General features: G+C 39.4%; 3 protein-coding genes across 3 annotated transcripts; all 3 read left to right on the top strand.

The window, feature by feature from the left end:
* The first annotated feature begins 368 nt into the window (after positions 1–368).
* Positions 369–2,253, top strand: apoa2 (apolipoprotein A-II). The gene is made up of 4 exons (XM_038710948.1): positions 369–479; positions 715–759; positions 1,357–1,588; positions 1,809–2,253. Exons 2-4 carry the CDS (start codon positions 717–719, stop codon positions 1,963–1,965), a joined length of 432 nt encoding a protein of 143 aa, XP_038566876.1. The 5' UTR covers positions 369–479; positions 715–716; the 3' UTR covers positions 1,966–2,253.
* Positions 2,254–4,477: 2,224 nt separating this feature from the next.
* On the top strand, positions 4,478–5,905 carry apoc2 (apolipoprotein C-II). The gene is made up of 4 exons (XM_038710946.1): positions 4,478–4,574; positions 4,875–4,937; positions 5,058–5,214; positions 5,300–5,905. Exons 2-4 carry the CDS (start codon positions 4,889–4,891, stop codon positions 5,388–5,390), a joined length of 297 nt encoding a protein of 98 aa, XP_038566874.1. The 5' UTR covers positions 4,478–4,574; positions 4,875–4,888; the 3' UTR covers positions 5,391–5,905.
* Positions 5,906–9,009: 3,104 nt separating this feature from the next.
* Positions 9,010–15,112, top strand: LOC119896858 (trypsinogen-like protein 3). The gene is made up of 5 exons (XM_038710287.1): positions 9,010–9,078; positions 9,163–9,307; positions 9,850–10,100; positions 14,309–14,445; positions 14,662–15,112. Exons 1-5 carry the CDS (start codon positions 9,039–9,041, stop codon positions 14,842–14,844), a joined length of 756 nt encoding a protein of 251 aa, XP_038566215.1. The 5' UTR covers positions 9,010–9,038; the 3' UTR covers positions 14,845–15,112.
* The last annotated feature ends 8,245 nt before the right edge of the window (positions 15,113–23,357 follow it).

Genomic DNA, 23,357 nt, shown 5'->3' with positions numbered 1-23,357 from the left:
TGCTGATTAGCAATAGTTAGTCTATTCAACAGTACGTTTTATTAGCAGCAGGTAACAAAACATGAATTGCTATAAAAGGTTTTTTGCCATGTATAATGAGACGTGATGATTACGACATACAGCACATGCACTATGATATTTTGCAAACACACCATTGATTTAGCATCAGCAGGAATCCAAGTGCATTGCCAAATGAATAGAGATAAACTTAAATATGGAGAACATTGCATAACTACGTCATGTTTCAACATACAGTACTTACAGTGAATATCATGTACACTGGACTTTGTTTAGGTGAACGTCTGCATGAGTGTGCATGTGCATGCAAGTGTGTGTAGGTGTGTGTCTGCTCATCAGATGACGTTTGTTTGCAGTCCCCCCCTATATCATCCTGTCCAGATGAGAGCTCCGAGTTACAGACAACTCGCTTTCGGAGAAGACTGTCATTTCTTGGATCTGTACATCCAACACAACAGCAGGTAATTACTTTTCTTAATGCAGCAGCTTCTTTCCTGAAGCGACTTCCAAATAGTTTTCACTAAAACATCTGTTTCATAAAACATTCAGGTATTTTATTTTTGCATTCAGTGTCTGCAGCCTTGTTCATCAGATGAAAAATTATAATGTCAAATATGGAAAAGAATGTTGATTCACCTGACAGAGAGTTAAATATTGTAAAGTAATTTATTGTAAAGTTTTTGTCTTTTGTTTCAGAGATGAACGCAAAATATGCCTTGGCACTGATCCTTGCTCTGCAGGGTAAGACAACATACCAATGCATTCTGAACAATTGCAGTGTATGGGTTTGATTTTCAACTAAAGCTTAACCATGATGTGACTATGTGACAGAGACTCATTTGAAGCAACTGACTCAATTTTCAGACTATCTGCAGTCCTTGTTGTAAAAAGGATATGCATTATTACAATGGTTAAAACCTGTTTTTATTGCATTCACATGTGCTGCAATAATTTAATAACCACTGTTGGGTGGCTCCTAAACTGGTTTATCTGTGGTTGACATGCAAGATAAAGACTGCTTTTTAAATAACAGTGAGCTGCTAGACAGCAGACAGCATTATAAACAGTGATTGCTGATCAAAGAAATCTGATTTTGGACACAATTACCAAAAGCGAGAAACCAAGATACACTAAGTATCTTTTCTTTGGCCCTTAAATACACATTCACACATAAACCCATAAATCGTTGCCTTGATTGTTCTTCCGATGTAATCATTTGCAAAAATAGTTCTTTCAAATTAACATCTCTGCATGTTCTTTTGACTTTTTCTCATCTGGTTTTCATTTTTATAACACTGGCTCTAACTTTACGATCGTACCATTCTGATTTCATTCCAGTCTCCATGAGCATGTGTGAAATTCCCGCACCATCTCAGGAACTTGTTGAAAAGTATGATCAGATGAAAAGTGTGTTCTACCAGAGGCTGCTGACTGCTTACGGCAAGCTGCAGGCCGCCGCTGCTCCTTATGTGGAGACAGTCGGTGACAGCGAGCGTGGACAGAAAGCCAAAGACTTTATTGAGGAACTGCAGACCAAGCCTGAGTTCCAAGCTGCTGTCAAGGTTGCCAGGTGAGTGAAGAATTGTTTCACTGTCACTTTCAGGGGAAAAGTCTCAACTGCTAATGTTAAGAAATGTATCCACTTCAGCAAATCTGTAAATATGCTTTGGAATAGTACTAATATTATTTTTCACAATTTCTATTGAACATACACAGAGATGAATCATCAGTAATGAATCTTTTCATCCTGGAAATGTCTTTAAATAATCTCTTTTCTGTGATTTGTGCAGTGGTCTGGCCTCAGAGACTGGTCCCCTTGTGGACCAGGCACGTACAGCAGCGCTGGGTCTGTATGAACATTACCTTCGTCCCCACGTTGGTGACTACCTGAGCCGCGGCATCGACCACATCAAGACCCACCTGGACGTATATCTGCCCACTCAATAAAGAAAACCAACTGGACCACCCACCTCTCAGCAGCCTGTAATAGATGATAACTCATAGAAACTATACCAGTTTAGGCTGAGAAGAGCAATGCACAATGCAAATACAATCCTTTGCATCATTTCAAATAAACATCCTTTGCCAAATCATGCAGAGTTAAAAGTAGGGCAAACATGTCAACACAACCTATGCAAATTGTGCATGTACAGTATCCTTTGTTTGATACACTAACCAAAGTGTGATTGTGTATGTATATGTGTGAGTGTGTTCATTAAAGTGAACTGGAAACTATTTGGAATGTGCTTCTTCATTAAGGGACTGAAGGTTTACTTCCACAGCTAATATTGCAAAGTTAAATTTTGTGCAGTGTTATATAATTATAGTTTTACATTTGAATTAAGCTATAAAAAAAACTCCACATCTTATTTTGTAGCTGCATAAATGAAGATCATTCAATCAAATGTTATGGAACTGTTAGGTTTATAAGATCAGCTGCCGCTTTTATCAAATTGGAACTGTAATTGAATGTTTTACACTAGTAAACACATACACTAATGATAAGACATTCATTTTTACAAATTACATTTTGGCATCTTTATTCTGAAGAGAGCTGTTAGATTGCAGGCTCAGTTTGGGCCCAGTAAGTCAAAGGTTGTCCCCAAAATGGAAATAGATTATGCCAGCAAGCTGTGTATTCCTATACTATAATAATTAATGTGTCTCACTGATCAGAGTATAAAACCCATTGGATTATCCCTCCAAAAGTATTATTTTCTTGAAATGAAGGTGTTGAAAACAACTTTCGAGTGATGTTCAAGTGATCTCAATGAACCACAACTCACTGAAGATATTCTTTTATTTATTGTTAATGGATGTTCCCCAGGAGGCTAAGCCTGAGGCAATTTTAAATGATGGCATGATGTGCAAGAGCAGCCGGATGTGCTCATTTCACACTTTTTAAACCTTTTTAGCATTTCGATGAAATATCCCTACTGTGTTATTACAGTGTTCAAGACATGTTATGAAGACAACAGACCTGATATTATGTTATCCTGTAAGCATCGACAGTACCATTTTGCAGCTTAACATTGTCTGATTAGATTCAGCACTGAATCAGCTGGATCTTAGCAAAACAGCAAGCTCTCTGACAGTTTGAATCCTACTGCTGCCCGCAGCTGTCCTCGAACTGGCCTAAGCTCTCAGGTCATGAGCAGCATGACATGTGAGGCTGGATCACACGATTGGCTGGGATGTTTACATAGTACTCAATCAACATGTAGCCTTTACAGAGAAAATTACTTCTAAAACCCAGACACATGAGCTCAAAACTGAGACTTTACCGTAACTCTTTGTAATTGTACACAATGAGGAACACAGACAGCAGGGACACTAATAAAAGTCTTGTGCTGAAGTCTAGATGAAAATGATGTCCTTAAGTCACAGAAACCTAAAGTCTTTGTTCCGTAGGAAATTTTTTCCCTCTGTGATTTTCACAAAGAATGTTTCAGTTTAGCTCAAACAAACAAACAATCACACAACTTGTGTGATTGTTGATCACACAACTGTGTTCAAATGATCTCCCATGGTGGCAAGCAAAAAGCCGTTTGCATTTATTAATCAGAGCAAAAATTTTTACCTTCAATATATAACCAAAACCTCAAGGCTAAAAAGGATAAAAAACAAACAACTAAAGAATAAACAAATTTATTAAAATCACACCAAAAGAATCAAAATACCTTTGGACATACAAAATACAAAATATTATTCAAAAGAAATAATTAATATCAGCACACCACAACAACAACAGAAAATAAACAGAACCAAACAGTCTGCCCTTTATACTCCCAGTTTCATTTCAAGTCAAATCACAAGAAGAAGAAAAAAACTTTATTTTCCACTTGCACTCGCCAGCAAAAACGTTTTTTTCTCCATTTCTGATTACGAACCCACTGATGAGTAGAAGTTGCTCGGGGATCTTTTACACTAACAAATGCAAGAGGCTCAAAGAGGCTTCCCCTCAAAATACCAATTACTTAAAAAAAACTTCCATAAAAAAAGATCTGAAAGTGTTGGCCTGATGACGTGTTCGACACACTCTAAACTTACGACCATCTTAAAAGGACTTAGGACTATTGTAGTGTGACATGACCACCACATCACCAGCATTATGCAAGCATCTCCGTATGGGTGTTGTGGACAGGGTAAGGAGTTAAGAGTGTGCTGCATTAATGAACTACTAACCTAATCAATGGAATATAACTGAATGTAGTGACACACATATAGAGTTAGTGGAACCTGTACCACCATGATGCCCCAGTCAGCTCCTGTGCTTAGAAAATCAAATCAGACTAAATTCCTAAGTAGCTTTTGATTACGTTTAAAGCCCCTTTTGATGCTTCATTCACATCCTTGTGTTAACATAGATAGCCATAATGTTTTTTTTCATCAAGACACATATCACACACTCCCTCAATACATAGCAGTCAACATCACAGGTTTATCTACCAGAGTGCACTTTGGCTCTGGGAGCGACAAGTCAACACATTGCTCCTATATAAGCAGGTTGGGCCAGTGGTGCTTCTTACTGACATTCATTACTGGAGAGGAATACAGTGAGTACTTACATTTTTACATCTATTGTTGAATGGGACAGAGTGTAACAGTCTTAGAAATGCTTGAATATTGATTTAGACATCAGAACATTTGAAAGAAAACATTTTGAGATGCATTTAAAAACTTTTGTTTCCATGCTAGATAAGTAAAAACAAATCTAAACAGACTCTCCATTCATCTGCAGTTAATATCGACACAAATCTATCATCTAAACGAGTAGAGAAATGTATGACAATGTCTCACCCTAGTGGATAAAGCGAGGCAAGCTTTGAATGTATTTTTATTCTTTTTCCTCGTAGACTCGAGTGACACCATGAATAAGCTGCTAGTCATTACTGTGCTGGTTGCACTCCTTGCTCTCAGTAAGTGTATTGTAAGACCATGAAATTGAATTTAGAACAGGATAAATTTATAGTGGGAAAATACAGTGTTTTCCCAATTACATGTGGTACCCTTTGACCCCTCTGACCTGTTTTGTGCAGGCGCTGAAAGCTTCCGTGTGCCGAGGCAGGCTGAGGAGGAGCAAGGCACCCTGACCAAGATCACAGACAGCGTCAGGTCCTACTATGACTATTTCGTCAACTCTGCCAGTGATTACATAGAAAGCATCAAGGGCCTGAAGTTGGAGGAGAAGGCAAAGTAAGATATTTTAAATGCAGATTCATTAACACAGTATAAGAAAGTGTGGATTTTAAACTCTTCTCTTTCTGTGAATTTCCCACAGGAATCTTTACTCTGATACTACCACGGCTGTGAGCACATACTCTGGCATTTTGCACGACCAGTTGTACCACATCTTTTACCACCAGCAGTAAACAAAAACTGATTTCCAATTAGCTCAGCTACCCTTTCTGACAGCCTGACATCTTTCAGGCTTCATGCGAAAGGCCCAAACATCATTTGACATTGTGAACTTGGTCATATCTCACCTCACCCAAGCCTCAAAACCTCAAACAGCATCTTCAAAAATAATGGACCCTGTGCTCTTTGTGACGCTTTCTCGGGCCACTGCATTGGTGGTAAATGATGATAACCACTCAATGGGGACTGTAATCTTAATCTTGAAAAAACAAGTAACAGCTTGCACAGAGAAACTGGAAGGACCATTTTGGCGGGCACAAGCAATGGAGCACACAACACCTTTCATGTACTGATGAATTTCTCAGTGGTTCTCCGAATAAAAACAACTAGCCATGAAAATAGTGGAAATAATTTAATGATCTATCGCCACCTACTGGTATTTCCATTTCCCTATAGCTGACTCTAATGGTCATCCCACCTCTGAATAAATTTAAATATTTGTGTAATATCTTCAAATAAAATATTTATACAAAAAACCCTGGGTGTCTGTGGTTGATAAATGAAATTCAGGTTTACTGTTTGATAAAGCAAATTGTGTATATTTCTCCTGTCTTTTTGTGTTAGACCTATGTTTCCTTTTATCTCACTGATGCAAGGGTGCACGTGTTTATGTCCGTATGAATCTGCAATGAGGCCCCAGACTTGTATCAGTGGAGGCAGCGCCAGAACAGAGGCTTCTGTTGCAATTAATAATGGATGAAAAGAAACAACATGTAAAATGTGAACGCAGAGAAGCTGGCAGAGATGAATAAACAACACAGACTGTGAAGTTTGTTTTGTGGATTCTGACAACCAGTGATGCGAGGATGTTGTGATTTTTAATTAATGCATACATCTACAACATGTGGCCCTCTTCTGAAGCTACAACCAACATAAACAAAAGACATAAATTTGCTTTCATGTATAATGTTGTTTAGTTGTTACAAAAGATGAATACTGTACCACACAGAGACAGGACAAACTACTCACTGTGTGTATTTTAAGGACGTTGGTATTCTAATACGGTACTTGTGAAAAATCACTAATGCTGTTACTATACACACAAATAATTTAGATGTAGTGCCATGTGGAGATCCTTGTGTTGGCAGCCCTGTTTTTGTAATCAGGTCTGTTCAGACTGGACCAATTTGAGAACAACTGCATTCTGTATTTGGTATTAAGAATTTGTCTCAAATGTTTTCTGTCAACTGACAGCTGTGATCAGATTTGGCATTGACACTAATATGATTGAATCTGTGGGCATCTGCCACTGATGCAAAACAGAAGAAAAAAACAAAACAAATTCTCTACATCACAGAAAGAGGACTGCTCTGGCAATCAGAGATTATTGTTTCACTGACTTTATATTTTACAAATGTGGTCTGATCAATTAGATTCCAATTTCAGATTGGATTTGGGTGCATTTACATATTTATTAAGTGATGTCCAGCTATCCAATTTTAATTCTTTTAGAGCTGTCTCACCTATGGGATGGCATGAAAGGGATGGCACTTACATTGAGTGGGGCTGGGAGGAGCCATGTGTTCTATGGATGGGTTTTGCTGCACCCGGTCCCTGTGAGGAGGTATAAATGTATGTATGAGTGAGTTGATATTGCCAGTTACATTAATCAACATTATATTGCTTAAATCGAAAAAAAAAATGATTAGAATAGAATAGTATAGAATAATGTGACTTACAAATAATGTTCACTCAGTTTTGTAGCAATCGATGATAAAGAAGTTGAAAGTGTGTCATCACGCCAAGTGTCTCTTCCTGTATGCAATACAATCAATTATGTTATATAATTAAATCTTATGATTCTTAAGTGGTGTATTTCCATTTCAGTGAAAAGAATCCAAAACAATTTCAATTTCAAAGAGCAAAAATCCAAACTTCAGTGCAGAGAACAGCAGATCTACTGCTCCCCATCTTCTTCACCGTCTTTTTTTAAGTCTTTGAACAGATAAGTACTTTATGAAGAACGCAGTGATCACTCAGTGTCAACATGCTTACAGACCGGGTTATTCCACTAGCACTGTTCTTGTTCATATGACAGATAACCTGTTCAAAGAAATTGATGACAGCAAATTAGTAGGAGTCTAGTGATCAGTCATAATTTGCTGTTTGCCAAACTTAAATGCTATGGTTTTACACCCTCTCTGATAACAACGTATCTATCTGGCAGAACAAGTAAACTTTTTTTTTTTTTTACAAATGATTTGCCATTTTACAAAGAAAGCTTCTGTTGTTGACATGCAAATAACTTGATAGTATATTACTTACTCCACACATTATTGTCATGACTTAAATTACGAGTTGAATTACATGCAGCGTGTGACTGTCAATGAAAACAATATGTTTTAAACATATCTATGTTTAAATAAATGGTTATTGGAAACTGGAAATGATCTAACACTTTGCAGCTCTGCCTTTCTGTACAAGGCTTCAAGCTGCATCAAGTTGATCAGATCATATTATAAGGAGTTTGATCAACATACATCTTGGTCACTGCATATGACATTGCTATAAGCAGGAACTGTTCTCCTTTTGTCAATCCAGTTACAAGTGTAATTAAATCATTAGTGTTGTGTCATTTTCAGTATTGTTCAGTGGTCTGCTGCTAATAAAAAGTATCTCAATAAACTTTAATTTGCTCAAACTAAGGCTGCTAGACTTCTCTGTTGTTCAAAGCATACTAGTGTGAAAGGCATAAAAGAAATGCCAAATTACATATCTAGTCTGCTTGTTTTCATTTGGGGTCAAATTGGATTGATTTGGGGTCAATCTGGAGTCGTTTAGGTATAAATTTAGTCAATAGCGTCCACAAAACATATGATCATGTAAGAATTCGACCAGTTAACCAGTTGTTCCTAAGCCAGAGCAACACAATTTGGACTTCAGTCAATGAAATCACAAAAACTGAACTCATGAAATGTTTACCAGTTTTGCAAGGGTACCACCACCTGAATTTAAAAATGATTTTTAAAAGTCACAATATTTTTGGTAATCTAGTTTCCTAGAAGGGCAGTCGGACTTGTGCAATCTGTAATATTTTAAGACAAGCCTTTTAAAATTGCATCATGGTGAAATATTAACTTTACAAACAGCCTAACGCCAGGCATAATAGCTCGATTCTTATCTCCTTTATTATTACTTGTAGAGCTGCAAACGCTTCGTGACACGATTGATCATTTTAGAGTGCACTTAGCACAGACAAACCATAATAAATGGTTTTAATATAGCCCACTAAGCCCACACACAGCAGATTTTTGCTAGTTTTCAATCTATGACAAAGACACTTCACCACAGCACAAAAAATGTATCTGTGATCCAAATATGTCTGAACAATATCTGTCATATACCATCAATTAGGATCTTCTTACAGGTTACTGTAAACAAGGTATAACTGAAGGTATTGCTGAGCAGAAATGTTAAAAACTGATAAGGTTATTACAAAGGTTACGACTGAACTGGAAATGATACTCGATAGTAATAAAGGTGCCTGTTCCTCCCACTGTCTTCTAAAAGCTTGCAGATATAAAGAAGCCAGGATAATCCAATCAGCCATCACATACTCCCAGTGCTACAGAATAACACTACAAAAACAGTGTAGATACAGCATGAATCTTTTCCTTCTGGTGGTTGCTTTTGGGCTTGCAGGTAGATATTTACCATGTTGTGTCTAAAATAAAATAAATTAATATCAGAATAGACAATTAGTTAAAGACTTTGCTCTCGTTGTAGGAGCGTCTCCGCTGGAGGACTCCAAGGTGTGCCAGCCTCACTCCAGACCCTGGCAGGTCTATCTTCATGGTGGAGAAGGAATGTCCTGTAGTGGAGCTCTCATCAACGAGTGGTGGATAGTAACCTCCTTGAACTGTGCACCCACGTAGGTACAGGTGACTGCTAAAGGCAAGATTTTTGTGTGTCTTGTTCCAGTGTGTTGAGATGTTTTTATGACTCAGACTTTTTTCCCTGGCTATGGTGCTTGATGTTGTACTTTGTTAGAAAGAACCATGTATTACTCAAACCTAGGTTTATTTATTTTTAATTTTTTACCTTAAATTCAATTACTGCAGCCATTTCAGCAAGATCTTCAAGCTTAAGTTTTTTGCCCCAACTGTTTTTCTGAAGAAATTAAAAGCAGAACATCTAATACATCTTAGTAAATTATGGCAAGAGACATCATAATATCTGTCAGATGATTCAATCATCCAGGCATGAAGAGATGTGTCTTAGTACTTCTAGGGTATTCAGTGTTTTAAAATCTAACTATTGCTAGCAGAACCACTTCAAACTAAACCCCATTTATTAAACCACTGTTCATGCCTGTTTAAGGCTCACTGTTCCTCTGTCCTCTGTTTCTGCCTGAGGCCTGAAAAGTCTGCCTGGGCTCAATAAATTACAGTCCCTTTTTCCCTGTCCATCCAGATCCTACAGCACCATTGCTTCTCTTGGTGAACATGACATGAAGGTGGAGGAGGGCACTGAGCAGCACATTTATGTTGCTGATGTAATCATTCACGATCCCTACCGCACATCTCTGCACAGCCTCACGATGGTCCGCCTGGCCGAACCTGCCCGCTTCACCCAGGACATTCAGCCCATCCCTCTGCCCAGTCGCTGCCCACAGCCTGGAGAGACTTGCTATGTTAGCGGCTGGGGATCCATCCCAAATAAATGTAAGTAGTACAGAGAACTGCATACAGCGTTGGAGGCAGGTTCATTCCTATGAAAGCTGGTCAGTGGTGCATGAAGCCCAAAAAAATTTGACTTCTGGAATTAAATTGACCCGGTGCTTCTGTATTGTGTGTTCCCTACCTTTTTATAAAGGGTACAGTCTACGGTTCCACAGGAGAAAGTATACTGGTGTTTCCTTTAACCCCGCCCCCCTTTGCCATGAGTAAGCTCACCAGAGACTTCTGCCTGCGAAGCCAGCAAACATCTGGCTTTTCTCTCTGCTAACTTGAATGGGGATAAAATGATTTAATCTTGTGGCGCTTCTAGACTTTCTAAATGTTATCAGACCAAATGGATCAAATTCTGATGGAAAACATTAGTCATCTTGTGATGGTTGTGATGCTCAAGTGTTTTACTGACACTTCTTAGAATGTAGGTTTATGGAAAATGTATTTTGGGGCCAGTGTGGTGGACCTGTAAGTTGTAATTCCACAATTTGGCCACTATGTTAAGGTTGGCTTGAAGGGTCTGGGCTGAAGCCTCGAGTTTGACATTTGGCTGTCACCATCATGGTTTTCTGGAGCCAGAAGTGGCCATATTTGAGCGAGAGGGTGGAACTGGGGAGAGCTACAAATTGCTATGCCTCTATCAGGATTGACAAGTTGCCACAGTAGTGACTTGTCAATCACTAGGGAGCCCTGTCCTAAAGCATCCACTGCTTTATCGTCCAATTTAATTTACATGGGACCATAATTTACTAAATGAACATCATGCTGTCCTACTAAAGAAGACTTGAAACCATAGAATGTGCATCACTCATGTGTTTCTAAACAGCTATTGTGAAGCTCAATGTGGGCACCTTCCGGCGGCTCTGGCCATCGCTATCTTTGCATTGCCTGACTCTGGCTAATCCAAAAATAGAGAGGTGGAGCAGAGGCAGGCCAACTGAAGCTTGGTTTTTGAACAACCTAGTGGCCACATGAGAGGACACCCACCTGTCACTCAAAGTGGCCACGCCCTTAATTAGGCTAACATTAAGCCTTAATATAATTTAAACAGATGAGTTAAATAATTATAAAAATTCACCCCACATACAGTTATCATGAAGGGGGAAATTAGTTAGAGACCAAAACCGTTTTTTGTACCGGGCTGTAAACATGATTATTTCTGCTGTAAAGTTGGACATTTTAACATCGGAGTTTATGGGGATTGACTTGCTTTTGAAGCCAGTCCCGAGTGGCCATTTCATAAACTACAATTTTTAGCACTTCGCGTTGGCTTCATTTTTCAACCCCAGATGCTGTTGCTTGCTTGAAACAAGCGTTTGAGACCATAAAATCATTAGGAAAATGTTTACTGAGGTAATAAATCAGAAGAGAAGTAGGGTCATTTTCTCATAGACTTCTATACAATCTGACTTATTTTTGCAACCAGTGGCGTTGCCCCCTGCTGGACATTAGAAAGAATGCAGGTTTAAAGCACTTCTGCATTGGCTTCACTTTTCAGACCCGGAGGCTACATCCAGTGCTGTTATACAGTCAATGTCACCGCCTTAGAATTAAGTATAACTGCAGCAAAGCCATTGTTCCTTTATCCACTCCACAAGCATTCCCCTGATTTTTAAAAAAGGCTGAGAACATCAAAAATACATTCCATTCATCTAAAAACCTAAAACATATGGACAGAAGCCCCTAACTATTATACCATTAGAGGTTACTGGGGAAATTGTAACTTTACCAGTATTTGGGTCAACTAACCTTTTAAATAGCCCACGAGGATGCAGTGTATTTGAGGGCAAAAAAGTTAATTTGTGCAACACATGACATCCCACAACACAATAATACCCCAAATAATTGATATACATCACATCATGTAGCCTACATACACATACATCATGTGCATCCTTATTCACATTAGGGGTGCAACAACTAATTGACCTCCAGAGTGTGGCAGCATTTCAATCTTCACTCAGCCAGAAAGGTCGCGAACTGCAGCAAAGCTGAGCTCTCATGGAAACACTGGAGCATCTGAAGAGGAGGCGCGTAATGTCGTGTCTCTGTGGATGATTATGCTAGTTCGCAAGCTAGCTTCACGTTAAAACCGTGTTACTTCATGTTACGAGCTGAAACGTTTTCTATACAGTATACAGTAGCACATAATTATGATACACAACAACATCATCATTCACACAACACAAGATAACTAGACAAGAGTTTACAGCCATGCAAGCGGCTCTGTGAGACTGTACTTTGGTACAGCAGTGCTTTAAGCTTAATGCTAATTGTAGCACGCTAACGTGCTTACAATGACAATGCAAAGCTTACTATTAATAATGATTACTGTTATTATTATTATTATTATTATTATTGCACATCATCCTGTGGGGTTTCAGAGATTTATGCTAAACCAAATTATCATGACGCAAGTACCCGCGCTGCTGTAGACTGTATTCAGAAAGTAAACGTTTAATTTTGTTAAAATCACAAAGATTTCAATTTATGAAGACCCATATTGTTTTCATCTTTTAAATGGAGCTCTATCGCACCACTAGTGAGGTTAAGTGTGTAATATTTATGAGGATCTATTGACAGAAATGCAATATAATTGGCAACTAATAACTATGTTTTCAGTGGTGTATAAAGACCCGTTTTTTTTATTACCTTAGAATGAGCCATTTCAATCTACATACACCATGTGTCCTCCTATATGGCCGTCGCCATGTTGTGCCTGCCATGTTTCTACAGTAGTCCAAACAGACAAAAGGCGCTACAGAGCTTGTTACGTCACTACGTTGAATACATACGAAGAAGAGGAAGAAGAAGTAATGCTAGTAGTAGTAGTAGTCGTTTGGTTTATTAGAAGTAAGAAAAGAAGAGAAATTTGGACAAATGGAGGCCTACACATATTATTTGTCACAAGAGCAGACAGAGCATGTCGGCCACCATATCTTCTCCTGCCTGCTTGGAATGGGACGGGGCAAGTGGTGACTGGTGCTTTCATGTGGTGTCAGAATAATCAGAATATTCTTTTCCTCCTTAAATCTTTGTTGCAAAAAGAGAAATGAACTGTACATGGGACATAAAGAAGTATACAGAACTTTGATTTCGTGCAAAATCACATATTTTGCAAACATGTAATTTGTAATATGGTTATGGTTATGGTAATATGGGGTGGTGGTGGTGCATAGATAAGATGCTTGCCTTTGGTGTAGGAGACCTGGTTTCAATTCCCACTGTGAGACATCCACCAGAGGCGTGCGACCTCTGAGATGTATAGCAATTGTACGTCGCTTTGGATAAAAGTGTCAGCTAAATGAATAAATGTAAAGGTTGTAACGGTTAGTTTGCTGTCTATGTAGAGTGAACTAGATGTCTGCGTGTTGTTTATATGCTCTGATAATGCGTCCATGTTGATTCCGACTTAAGAGCAAATGAACACACACTGAAGTCCGAAGAACAACTTCGGAAATGGGACCATCCGAGGAGCAATTGAATACACTTATGAACCGCTAGTTGCAATTCACAACACTCACCACTAGATGCCACAAAAACTTACCTACTGAACCTTTAAATAGGATTTAAAAATTTGAAGACTCAAATTAGTTCTTATATAGTGCTCTTTTAAACAAATGCACATGGAGTGGTGCAAGGGAACATGTAGCACTCACCTTTCAGCAGGAAACATGCATCAGACATTTAGGCAGAAAGAAATACAACATTATTACTTTTTTTTATTTTGACCATGACTTAGGGGAATGTTTGATTTTGATCAGCACGTACTTGCATAAAAGCTAATAAATATTCTGGTCATTGCAGCTCTAACAAGGCATGAACATTCTGTTTTAATAACAGCTAAAAATGGCTTTCTTTAATCAGAGCAGTTTCTAATTGCCTGTCAAAATGCCCAGTCAGTGATCAAGACTAATTAAAAGAGTTAGACCTTGAAAATAGTACTTATTCAAGGTTTAGACGTTATGCTCCAGTGAAAGAAGTGGTAATGCATAAAAATGGGAAGTAATCCATAGACCTACTGAGGGGAAGGAAGGATGCTTTTGTCAAAGAATGAGTGGCATATTGATGAGTATGGTACAGAATATGTCACAATGACTAAATTGTACTTATGTTACAGATTCCGATGAGATCTCAATGATTTTAAGTACTTGGTTTAAATGAATCAGAATAATAACCCACCTTCTTCTTCTTCAAAACAGATAAGCCTTCTCAACACCTGAAGTGTTTAACTGTGCCTGTTGTGGATGACCAGACTTGTATGAACACATTCCCAGAGGTTTTGCACTGGAACACGAACATGGTCTGCGCTGGTCAAGCAAACACAGATAACTGCATGGTGAGCGTCTAAAGAAATCAGTGTGCTGTATTTCTTGCCTCTACCTCTGTTGTGTCATTTAATCTAACCTGTCATCTGTGACGCTTTCCTCATCCTTCCTCCCTGCCTCCCACTGTACTGTATAATAGCATTTTCTTTTAATGTTAACCCACTTATGAGCATACATTTCCCATAAACAACCACAACAGAGTCTGCTATTCTCTCCCATCTGTCCAGTACGATGGTGGCAGTGTGATGGTGTGCGATGGCCAGCTGCAGGGTCTGCAGTGGTTCAATAATGGCTGCATAAACCCAGCTGACCCCACCGTCTACACCAAGCTCTGCAAGTACAATGACTGGATCAACTATGTGATGGACCAATACGCGCCAACTGAAACTACTCCAGGGAAGATGACATGAGGCTGCAAAGAGACATTTGCTCACAGATTAAATGTAAACACTATTATAAATGTTGCTCCTGACCACTTTACTGGGAAGGTTGAGTGATATAGAAAATTATGCTCAAAGCCAGCACTATTGCATTTAATGAAAATGATACTCTAGGTAATATTAACTGACTTATGAACATTATGCAGCAGTCTCAAATGCAAATACTCTGCTAAAAAAAGAAGCAGTGAAGAAAAGACATCTGTATGCAAACTCAAAAATATAAACAACATCAAAAAATGTCATGTTTTATTCATGTGTTTTAGCACACCTTTACTCTGTGATTCCTCATTTTTCCTTATTTATCCCGGCAAACTGTTTCTACAGCTGGCTAATAGCTGCTACTAATTAGCTCAGATTGTTTTCACAGTAGATCATAATTTCACACATGTCGCTGTTTTGACAGTGACGGTTTATTATTGGTTTTGTTGCACATGTTGATCACTAAAACCACAAAATCTTGCTCAAAAGAGAGTGAATATCAGAAACATGAGTCCAAATAAAATATAATGTTGCTCCATTTACTGTGTAAATAGGGAACTGTTTCTGACTCTAACAAGTCGGTCATATCAGTTTGACATGGTAATAATACTGCCTGCCTGTCAAATAATACAGCATTTGATCTTTTAAAACTTAAAAAAAAAAATTATGTAACTTGGTCAAGATAGATAAAATTGGCAAAGTGACCATTATGTTTTACAAGGGTAGTTGCCATTATACAGATAGTAAAAATGTTATTTTGGAATGAAACTACTATTCACATATTTTGTAAAAATTTGTAATAGTGAAATGAACTTAAGACATATAGACTGACCCTAGTGATGAGGTGTGCCTGGGAATGTAAAGGGTATGGAGCATAACGTGAAGCACCACTAGATGGGGGTAAAGCCCAATAATAAAGACACCAATAATAAAGACACACATTGCGCTAAAGTCCCAGAGAGAGAGAGGAGGGGGGGGGGGGATTAGTGACAGTGTGGACAGGTGACATGCATCTGACATTCTTTGTGTGAAGTCTGATCTGAGATCTGAGCACTGCCATGACACCAGTATGTTTGCAAAAATATGTTACAGCAATAAACACATGGATCTAACGTACAATTACAGAGACACACTAAGTACAAAGAAACTACAGAACAGACACTACACACACACACACACACACACACACACACACACACACTTACATGCTAAGTGACTGACAGCTGTGTCTATAATCACCCAGGCAGCTGAACATAGGGGCCACTCTGCCATCTGTTCTCTGCATTTCTCTCCTGTTCTTACCTCCTCTCCCCCTCTTCTCCCACCTCAGCAGGAGACAGAAAGCAAACCGAGGGGCTGACTTTGGTAACTGGGATGTCACTTCAGAAAGCAGTGTGGTATTAATTGGTGTGTGTTTGAGGGATGCTGTGGATAGCCATTGTTAAAAATTCTGGGGGATTTGACTGAAACTAATTTAATTCAGTAGCAACAGTGTCAGCAATTTCTAGGTTTTTTAATAGATACAATACATACTTCACTTATTACCTCAGGCAGGATACCAAATGAGCCTGAAATCCTGTGGGATACCGCCCCCCCCCCCCACCAGCAATTACCATTTGGTCTCTGCAGATTGTTATGACTTGTAGTATGTGGTCAAACTCCCTCCAAAGAGTCTAAAGCATCTCCCTAATAAATTCCACCTGAAACCTCCGGTAATTTAAATGGGTTATCTTGTGTGCTTCTGCAAACACCACAGCCCATTTCTTCTGTGTAATTTCTAGCTGGAATTCAACCTTTCATTTCCACTGCAAATAAAGTTAGCCAAAACCATTAAATAAGGTTGATATAGTGATATAGAGTAGGAGATGTCTGAGATATAACATAACCATACTAGAGTCTACAGTCCTGCTAGTGGCCCTGTGAGTTTGTACACGGTGGTGTTTTGTGCTAAATGCTAATTTTAGCATGCTAACATGCTCACACTAAAAAAACGGGTGTCGTAAAAAAATCTGGGCCCTGTTCATAAGCATTCTCTATGGGCCCCTACTTGCATCCATGATTATTTGTTCTAGTATCTTTGGGCCCTCCACACATGAGGATGTACCACATTCACTTCACATTCAAGTTAGCATGAAAAGATTTGCTAAGACATTTGATGGGAATGTTATTAGTTTTGCTGGTATTAATGGCCATAACCAAATTATTGGTTAAATTAAAATGTTAACCAAATGGTGGTACTAAAGAAAATTAAGGGATCACCAATGAAATCAAAATTCATCTCGAGATATACACGATTGTCTGCACCAGATTTTGTCGCAATCCATGCAATAGTTGTTGGGACATTTCACTCAAAATCACAAATGACAACTTCTTGGTGCCACTACAGAAAAAGTCAGCTGATCAGCGAAGTCTTTAGGATATTGTCTGGGGTCCATGAATGTCTGTGCCAAATATATTGTGGATATATTTCAGTCTAAACCAAACCAAACTGACTGAGTGACATTGCCATCCTTAGAGCCACACTGGCTAAAAACTAGGATTTATGTTATAAATACTTTACAAAGGTAGGTAAACAAATTAAAAGGGTTTATTAACTGACTTCAGGAGGAATTGTCATCCACTACATCAACATTTCTCTGCTTAATGGCCGAAAAGGAAGGCAAAAACAAGTATCTTACTTTATATACCAATAACAAAACAATGTTGGTGTCTTGACAAGTGGCATAGTTTTTCTAAAAGAGACAGAAAATTTCAAAATGACACCTTGTTTTTTTTGCCCTGTAGGGGTCAGGTGCACCTTACTAAGCTGCCACTCAGAATTTAATGGACCAACACGAACACAAGTTATAGACATAAGGTGACCTTGGTGGTCTGAGGGCTTTTTATGCCCTGGAATAAATTCTAGACACAAATCTGACTTTGACTAAGCTACTCTTTGTGTCTCCATTTTTGTTTCTTTCTCTTAGCTACAATATGCTTACATGTATTAATGGTTAACCATCACTTCTTTCCTTCCTACCTCACTCCCTGCTTCCAACATCCTGTAAATTATTTCCCAATTTCTAAATGTCCTCCCTTGTTCCTCCTTTCTCTTCTGGCTTTCATAACTCACGAATGCATAACACAGCCCACATTGAAAACAAATATCATCCACAATTGCCCAAACATCGTGGCATAAACTGATTAATGAGGGAATTAAAATGAATGATGATCCATAGGGGGAAATCTTTTTTCCTGGGGTGTGACAGTGCTTATCAGTGGTTGGTACAATATCTTTAGAGTAAACGCGAGGCATCTCCCTCCCTTCTTCCTCCTCCCTCCATCGCTCCGTTTCTCTGGCAAACTGTCGCCATCACTCATCGTCGGCGTACATTCCCAGCATTCCCCTGTGGCACCTGGCTCATGAGAGTGGAAAAGTGACGAACACACAACCATATGCACATTCACAAACAGGGTGAAGTGCACACTGCAAAAACACTCTCACACTCATCCCACATCGTACACTTTTTCTTCCAAACAACTGACAGCTCTTTTCACAAAGATGTAAATGAATATGGGAAGCTGACTTACATTAGCACCAGCCTGTGCACGTGTGTGTCTGTGTGGGTATATACTGTATGTGTATACTGTATGTGTGTGTGTTTCGGTTCACTCAGCTAATGGCTTGTTGGGAATAGCACAGGCCAAGTCAATCATACTGGATCTCTCCCCATCGTCCCATTGAGACCTGTGGCTCATCAGGGGAGATAATTAGCCTGAAGAGCTTTAATGATAGTAGCCTAATAGCTACAAGAGCACACTGAGAGGCAGCAGTGTGTACATGTGTGTATTTGTGCATGTATATGTGGGATGCTGTGTGTGTAAAGGGGACGAAGGTGTCTCTGGCAGTGAGTGATTAAAATCCTGTTTCATTAATACATGTGCTTATAAGAGTGAGTTTGTGTGTGTGTGTGTGTGTGTGTGTGTGTGTGTGTGGGGGGATAATATGGAAGATGGGGTAATAAAAAATACTGAATATTATGGCTATCAGTCTCCAACATCACCCACCCACCCACCCACACACCCACACACCCACACACACACACACACACACACACACACACACACACACACACACACACACACATACACACACACACACACACACACACACACACACCCCATCTCTCACTCAGTTTTCTCCCACTCCCTCCATCATAGTTAGCATTACAGAGCAGTGAGTTCGCTCACACTCGCTGCATAATCCAACACACACCCAACATCTGAGATTGTGTCTGTGTCTGTGTGTGTGCGTGTGGGTTTGAGAGACAGGAAGAGATAGAGGTGGTATTATGCATTCATATTGGAAATTGCTGTGATTTTAAACGAGCATGTGCACTTTGGTGGACACATGATGTTTAGTAAATGCAGTCACAAAGTACATTGCGGTGCCATGAGTGCATGCATACTGTATAGGGGGGTGGGCACAATAATGGGAACATTGTACACTACACACACAAGCTTCACTATCAATACATCAACACAACATTGACCATAGGGCTACACTGACTCTTCTAACCCAGTTTAAACATAAAAAAAGAACAATATGAATAATACTTATTGTATTGTGTCCAGCTGTACACATAATACTGTATCCACATACTGTTTTTTTGTGTGACACATATTTTTAGTGAATGTTTTCATGTTCACAGTTGACTTGAATAATTTCAATTTCAAAGCACAACAGAACACAAAACAGCAAATTCACATACAAACAAAACTAATAATTAACATTAATTATGCTAATTTTGAGAGTATTCAGAGTATAAAAGCCCACAACACAGACAAACATCATCCAAAATCAAACAACCATGCCCAGTGGGCCACTCTAGAAACTGCCTTTAAAATTTGACTTATAGAGAGTGAGAGTTATCATTTACATTGGTTTAGATTTCTTTCTACCTTCAAGTGCAAGTTTACTTTTGCAGTCCACACTTTGATTTTGTGATCCAAGTGGGAATGAAGGTTCTTCTGTGCCACACAAAGGCCTTTACAGAGAAGGGATAGAGAGAATACACACTCAAAATGTCTCCAACACACACTCACACGCAGCACAGACACACACGTGCATTTCAGTAATGGCTTTCTCAAAAAGGGGCCATAGCTACAAAGTGGTAAACCCCACAGGGAATCCATTTGCCTTCCATTGCAATCATCACACATTTCTCTAAAAACACCATAGACTGGCACCGTTGCCATGGATACACATCGCAGCATCGTTCCTTCTTTCTCTGTCGTTTTCCAGTTCCAATGTATCTGTCTTTCCCTGGAAGGCCTGTAATCCCTATACTCCTGCTACATTCCAGAACATGTTGTTTCCTGTATGTTTGAGAAAATGCAGTAAGAAAGCTTCACCTGCAGGCACACTTCACTTCAGGGAGACAGAAAAATAACACCCAATGATCCAACACAAATAGATACACAGTGCGTAATGCTGTTAACAGCTGCTCACTGCGGTGAATAGCCGATACGGAATGTACACTGTATGATCTCTCAATACACATTTAGTCTGTAACACACATCCACAACCCCAAGCGGAGAGAGAGAGATGTCCCATCACTAACACCAGGTAAGCCTGACAGACTCCCCGAGCTAAGTCGGGACTCATTGATAGGTCTGTCACACAGGGGAGAGAAGTCAACTCATATACCACCGCAGACCTAGAAATTCCCTGCCCTGCCTGCAGAAAAATGTCACCCACAGAATACTGAAAATGCCACAGACAGTGTTACTTTTCTGAGAGAACAAAAGGTATGCTGGGTGAACGGCTGGCCGATCATAGTTTATTTCATCCCAGTGGTCCTGTTGTAGCCCAGCTTTCCTGCTTCAAGCCTAAGATACAAGAAAAATAAATCTCTGTTCACTGAGCAATTGATTTCTCCAAAAACCCAATAATATATCCACCTTTAAAATTATGAGACTTTTCAGGGTTTTAATGTCAGAATTGAATTTTTATTCCTAAGACTTATAATTGAATTGAAGAATAGACATGACTTGTCAGTCTAAGTAAAAGGAAGGGGAGTCTGGGGTATAAATAATTTACATTAACATGCAATTATAGAAGTTGAGCAGGAGTTGTAGGGTAGTAAACAGGGGTTGTATTTGGATTGAAATTCTATATTTTGTCAAAGTTAAATAAGAGCTAGAGCTAGATATCCAGATATCCAGTCCTGTTCCTCATTATACAAAAAGCAAACTCAAAAGATGTATGATTAACAAACGTGGGCATCCTGAAGAGGATGAAGTGTATTGGCAAAAAATATACTGGGGAAAAATGCTTTTTTCAATGTTATTTTGAGTAGGAAGGGAAGAGAGCATATTAGGCATATGAACAACTAAAAGTTTTACTCTAGCAGATCATTGGGACTTCTCTGTTATACTTGGTTCTTAAACTTATCTCAACATTTCCTCATCACCTAAAGCAGAATGACAGCCACATAATATTTAGTTGTATATATTCAGATTTACCCCTGGTACGATGACATTTTTATTTATTTTTTGTCTGTGCTGTATGATGACTGTTACACCTAACTGCAGACTTCTTCTTATTCTATTCGCTGTTGTTGCCACAAGAGTTAATGCTAGTAGCATCACAGTTGGACAAATGTTCCCTGATTTGACCCCCGACCTGGTTCTTACTGTAGCGTTACAACAAACCTTTGCAACATAAAACCTAACCCTGGCTCCGACCCTGTGTGGCAAAGGTTGATTGCGCATGTCTTGGTGGCAAGTTTCCAAACTATTCTGCACCACAAAGCACAAACACAGACGTAACACACACAGACACACACACACTGAGGGAAGGGAGGGATGGAGAACACATACAATTAGTGAGGAATGTCAGCCCCTTTTACACCATGCTGCCCCTTACCCTACAGCATGTGGCTCAGAAAAGAAGCATGCCCAGCTTTTATACAGTACAGGTGGTGACCAGCAATCTTTCTCGTACTTCTCTGAAAGTAGAAGTTTCGCACAGATGTACAGAGGTCAAAGTTCTGGCCAGTGAGCATAGGAAGGAAATATATATACTGTAAATTTAAATAGTGTGTATGGACATAGCAGGGTGGTAAGAGTTAGACATAGCCAGTTGGTGCAAGGTAGAGGGAGAAAAGAGTTTTGGAAGTAAATTATTTACACTAACAGTAGTTGAGAATCTGCATTACCTCTCTCTTACACACACACACACACACACACACACACACTCCTTCTATGTGTGTGTGTGTGTGTGTGTGTGTGTGTGGGAGTGTGAGGTTATGTAGAGCCATGTCCTCTGATCCAGCATCAAATAAAACGACAGGTCTGATAAGCTGATAAGAGTGCAGCTGAGAGAAATACCAGGGCTCCTTACTTACACACAAAAAAAGAGGCGATGCAGGAGATGTAAAAACCTTGACAAACTGGCACAGCAGCTGTCAGAGCCTAAACTCTGTGTCGTGTTTTCTATTACTGCACAGAACAGATTCATATGAGCCCGCTGGCTCTGTAATAAGCGAGGCTCTCTCATCACTAGATAGCTGGTAGTTTTTATCCATTAAGGTAAAGGAAGCGGGGATAGCCGCAAGAGTCAATGAGCGGTATAAAATAGACGTTAAGGTCAAAAGGGGAGATTGAAAATGGAAAAGAGGGTGTAAATGAAGAGGAAAAGAAGGTTGTTCCAAACACTCTCGCCCTCGTTTAACAAAACAAGTGATACACACACAAGATCTTGTTTACTCCGACAGCAGGAGAGACGAGGGTGAATACGTGAGCAAAAGAAAAAAAGGACAGGATGGGATATAATGGTAAAGCTCCATTAGTAAGTCAGTGGTGCGTAGGATAATAATTATCAGGTGTACTCTTGGGATGCCCTAAGTCTCTCTCTGCTATTGCTATTACAACACACAAGGGAAAGAAACACTTTTCACAGTGTGTGTGGCAGTATGCATGTGTGATGGAAGAGACAGAGGAGAGTGAAGGAGCGATATAAGCTAGGATACTGTTGGATGTTGTAACTGCAACTACTTTGTTTTCCTGGCTCTGTGTGTGTGTGTTTGGCCTCAGGCAGGTGTGTATGTTTGTGCGTTTTAAGGTGTATTTTTTCCCCACTGAGAGTTGGACAACAAGGTCAAATGCAAAGAATGTACTACTCTTTCATTACGCTACGCAACCCAACATCCCTCTAGGTATGTATGCCATTTCACTATGGGCTCACACAAGTACATTCAAGACAGGAGCGCTGTGTGCGTAACTTTAGTTTCTGTGTGTTCTGAGTGTAAATCATCACCATAAACATAAGTGTGTGTGTGTGTGTGTGTGTGTGTGTGTTCTATCCTCCAGGCAGCTGCTGTGCTGTAATGTTAACCAATGGGAGGAGCCTGTTGCATATACAGAAGTTCTCCAAGGAACAGCACTCAACAGCTGCTCTTCAGCTCCTCCAGGCCATTCTCCCTCTTTCCTCTTCTTTCAGCATTGACATTTTTCTCTGA

This window comes from Micropterus salmoides, unplaced genomic scaffold, assembly GCF_014851395.1.
Source record: "Micropterus salmoides isolate LMB-PRFRI ecotype aquatic unplaced genomic scaffold, ASM1485139v1 Ms_hic_scaffold_11, whole genome shotgun sequence".
NCBI classification, from domain to species: Eukaryota; Metazoa; Chordata; class Actinopteri; order Centrarchiformes; family Centrarchidae; genus Micropterus; species Micropterus salmoides.
This window is presented reverse-complemented; position numbering and strand designations above follow the sequence as displayed.

What these genes read in the sequence shown, in the direction of transcription:
- apoa2 (XM_038710948.1), top strand. Translation starts at nt 717, where the DNA reads ATGAACGCAAAATATGCCTTGGCACTGATCCTTGCTCTGCAGG. An exon ending in ACTGATCCTTGCTCTGCAGG is followed by an intron (nt 760 to 1,356) that starts GTAAGACAACAT and finishes ATTTCATTCCAG; the next exon opens with TCTCCATGAGCATGTGTGAA. An exon ending in GCTGCTGTCAAGGTTGCCAG is followed by an intron (nt 1,589 to 1,808) that starts GTGAGTGAAGAA and finishes TGATTTGTGCAG; the next exon opens with TGGTCTGGCCTCAGAGACTG.
- apoc2 (XM_038710946.1), top strand. Translation starts at nt 4,889, where the DNA reads ATGAATAAGCTGCTAGTCATTACTGTGCTGGTTGCACTCCTTGCTCTC. An exon ending in GGTTGCACTCCTTGCTCTCA is followed by an intron (nt 4,938 to 5,057) that starts GTAAGTGTATTG and finishes TGTTTTGTGCAG; the next exon opens with GCGCTGAAAGCTTCCGTGTG. An exon ending in AAGTTGGAGGAGAAGGCAAA is followed by an intron (nt 5,215 to 5,299) that starts GTAAGATATTTT and finishes AATTTCCCACAG; the next exon opens with GAATCTTTACTCTGATACTA.
- LOC119896858 (XM_038710287.1), top strand. Translation starts at nt 9,039, where the DNA reads ATGAATCTTTTCCTTCTGGTGGTTGCTTTTGGGCTTGCAG. An exon ending in GGTTGCTTTTGGGCTTGCAG is followed by an intron (nt 9,079 to 9,162) that starts GTAGATATTTAC and finishes CTCTCGTTGTAG; the next exon opens with GAGCGTCTCCGCTGGAGGAC. An exon ending in GGGATCCATCCCAAATAAAT is followed by an intron (nt 10,101 to 14,308) that starts GTAAGTAGTACA and finishes TCTTCAAAACAG; the next exon opens with ATAAGCCTTCTCAACACCTG.